At 38.9% G+C, this 2,024-nt stretch overlaps 1 protein-coding gene across 1 annotated transcript; it reads left to right on the top strand.

Moving 5' to 3' along the window:
- The first annotated feature begins 313 nt into the window (after positions 1–313).
- Positions 314–2,024, top strand: LOC21389652 (dnaJ homolog subfamily B member 6). Its single transcript, XM_024164053.1, has 5 exons — positions 314–702; positions 824–911; positions 997–1,067; positions 1,426–1,482; positions 1,608–2,024. Exons 1-5 carry the CDS (start codon positions 595–597, stop codon positions 1,767–1,769), a joined length of 486 nt encoding a protein of 161 aa, XP_024019821.1. The 5' UTR covers positions 314–594; the 3' UTR covers positions 1,770–2,024.

Genomic DNA, 2,024 nt, shown 5'->3' on the forward strand with positions numbered 1-2,024 from the left:
AAAACAAAAAAGAAATAGGTTAATCTGTTAATGGCAAATCATCGTAATTAAATTAAACGTCAGGGGCAATTTAGAGTGGTGGCAAGAAAATATCTAGCCACCATCTTCCTTAATCAAACGTAGAGAGAAATGTCTGGAACTTTCTTCCTTCATATCTTCTCCTTCACCCGCTTATAGCCCTTTCTCATCACAAAGATATTTTCTCTCTCTAGCCTATAAAAAGTCTAGTTTCCCTCGAAAAAAATAAAAAATAAAAATACTCTCTCTCTCTAGCCTATACAAAAGTCTAATTTCCCTCGAAAAAAATAAAAAATAAAAAATAAAAATACTCTCTCTCTCTAGCCTATACAAAAGTCTAATTTCCCTCGAAAAAAATAAAAAATAAAAAATAAAAATACTCTCTCTCTCTCTCGCCCTTTCCTTTTCTCCCAAAGATATTCTCGCATTTCTGGTCTCTGTGTTCTCTTTCTCTCTATGGTCTGAGAAAATATACATCGGACTCGAATTTCTTCTTGTGCGAGACGAGAAGAGCGTTATAGAGAAATCTTTTTCTTTTTTTGGCTTTTTTTCTCTGTCGTTTCTCTTTCCCGTTTGATGGATCGGGGAGGATCCAACGGCGGATCGTGCTACTACGCCGTCCTCGGGATTCGCAAGGACGTCTCCTTCGCTGATGTCCGCACGGCGTACCGCAAGCTCGCTTTGGTTAAGTACCGCCAAACGACGGCGTTTTGTTCTCTCTCTTTCGTCTTCGGATTTTCTTATTCTTTTCCTTCGATTTCTCACCGGAATGTTGTGTATATTTTCTTCTCTTCACCTGATTCAGAAGTGGCACCCGGACAGATGGACTCGCAACCCCGCCGTCGCCGGCGAGGCTAAACGAAGGTTTCAGCAAATCCAAGAAGCTTATTCCGGTAAACAAAAAAAAAAAGAGAAAATAATTTTCTTTGAAATAATTGCATTCATGGCCATTGATTTTCAGTTTCTGCGGATTTGCAGTTTTGTCTGACCAGACGAAGAGGTCAATGTACGACGCAGGGCTCTACAACCCCCTGGAGGAAGAAGACGAAGTCCGTACTCTCTCCTTGATTCTTCTTACCAGGCTTTTTTCAGCCTACACAAGGCGTGGTAAAAGAATTAGAATCAGGAAAACGATGTCGTTTTGAGCAGGATTCATTCCCAATCCCAACTGATTTTGATTATTTCCCGAAACGAAAACGACGGCATCGTTTTCTCTCACTATTCGCTTATCTATTTTCTCCTCTTTCAGGTCCTTTTTGTCAAGAAATTCAAAGATTTTATCGACATTTGATCTGAAAATTGGAAACTTTCTTTTTTTATTTTCCTATTGATTGATATCTTAAACTACTAAAAGTTTACCTTCTTTATGTGATTTCCTCGTGTGCCCTTGAATTAATTTTTATTCAGGAGTTTTGTGATTTTATGCAAGAGATGATTTCCATGATGAACAATGTCAAAGACGAGGTAAGAGTTTTTCCCTTTATTCTATTTTATTCTTTTGCGGGCAAAACTGTAATTTTTGCGTCATATTATGGCCCACAAAATTTTTTTCTGGTTTCTGATACTTTTGCTGGGAAAAAATATCTTAGGGAGATAGCTTTGAAGATCTCCAAAGGATGTTCGTGGAAATGGTCGGCGGTGATGGGACGAGCTTTGACCTCAAAGAGGATCCGACGGCCACCAAGAAGGCGCGTGTAAATGCGTCCAAAAGTAGCGCGGCAAAGCACAAGTGCAACGCGTCCCGCTGCTAGTTGATGGTGCACCGGGTTAGCGTGGAACTTCATGTGTCTGATAACCACCACTCTTCTTTGCCTTGATTGTTTCCCCTAAATCAAAGATGTTAATTGGATCGGGTAGTTTGGTTCTTTAGGACTGTTTTTTTGGTTATTAATTAATAACAATTTCCCCTTTTTTCTTTTTTTTTTGTTTCTTTGGGTCTACTTTTATATTGGATTGATTACACATTATTGTTCGTGTTCTTTCATTTTGGTTGATCTAAATGACAA

The sequence above is a fragment of the Morus notabilis genome, unplaced genomic scaffold, assembly GCF_000414095.1.
Source record: "Morus notabilis unplaced genomic scaffold, ASM41409v2 Scaffold763, whole genome shotgun sequence".
NCBI classification, from domain to species: Eukaryota; Viridiplantae; Streptophyta; class Magnoliopsida; order Rosales; family Moraceae; genus Morus; species Morus notabilis.

Bases quoted from the DNA above. Each gene is read 5' to 3' on its own strand.
- LOC21389652 (XM_024164053.1), top strand. From the start codon at position 595: ATGGATCGGGGAGGATCCAACGGCGGATCGTGCTACTACGCCGTCCTC. The intron at 912-996 runs GTAAACAAAAAA...GCGGATTTGCAG, and splicing joins AATCCAAGAAGCTTATTCCG to TTTTGTCTGACCAGACGAAG. The intron at 1,068-1,425 runs GTCCGTACTCTC...ATTTTTATTCAG, and splicing joins CCCTGGAGGAAGAAGACGAA to GAGTTTTGTGATTTTATGCA.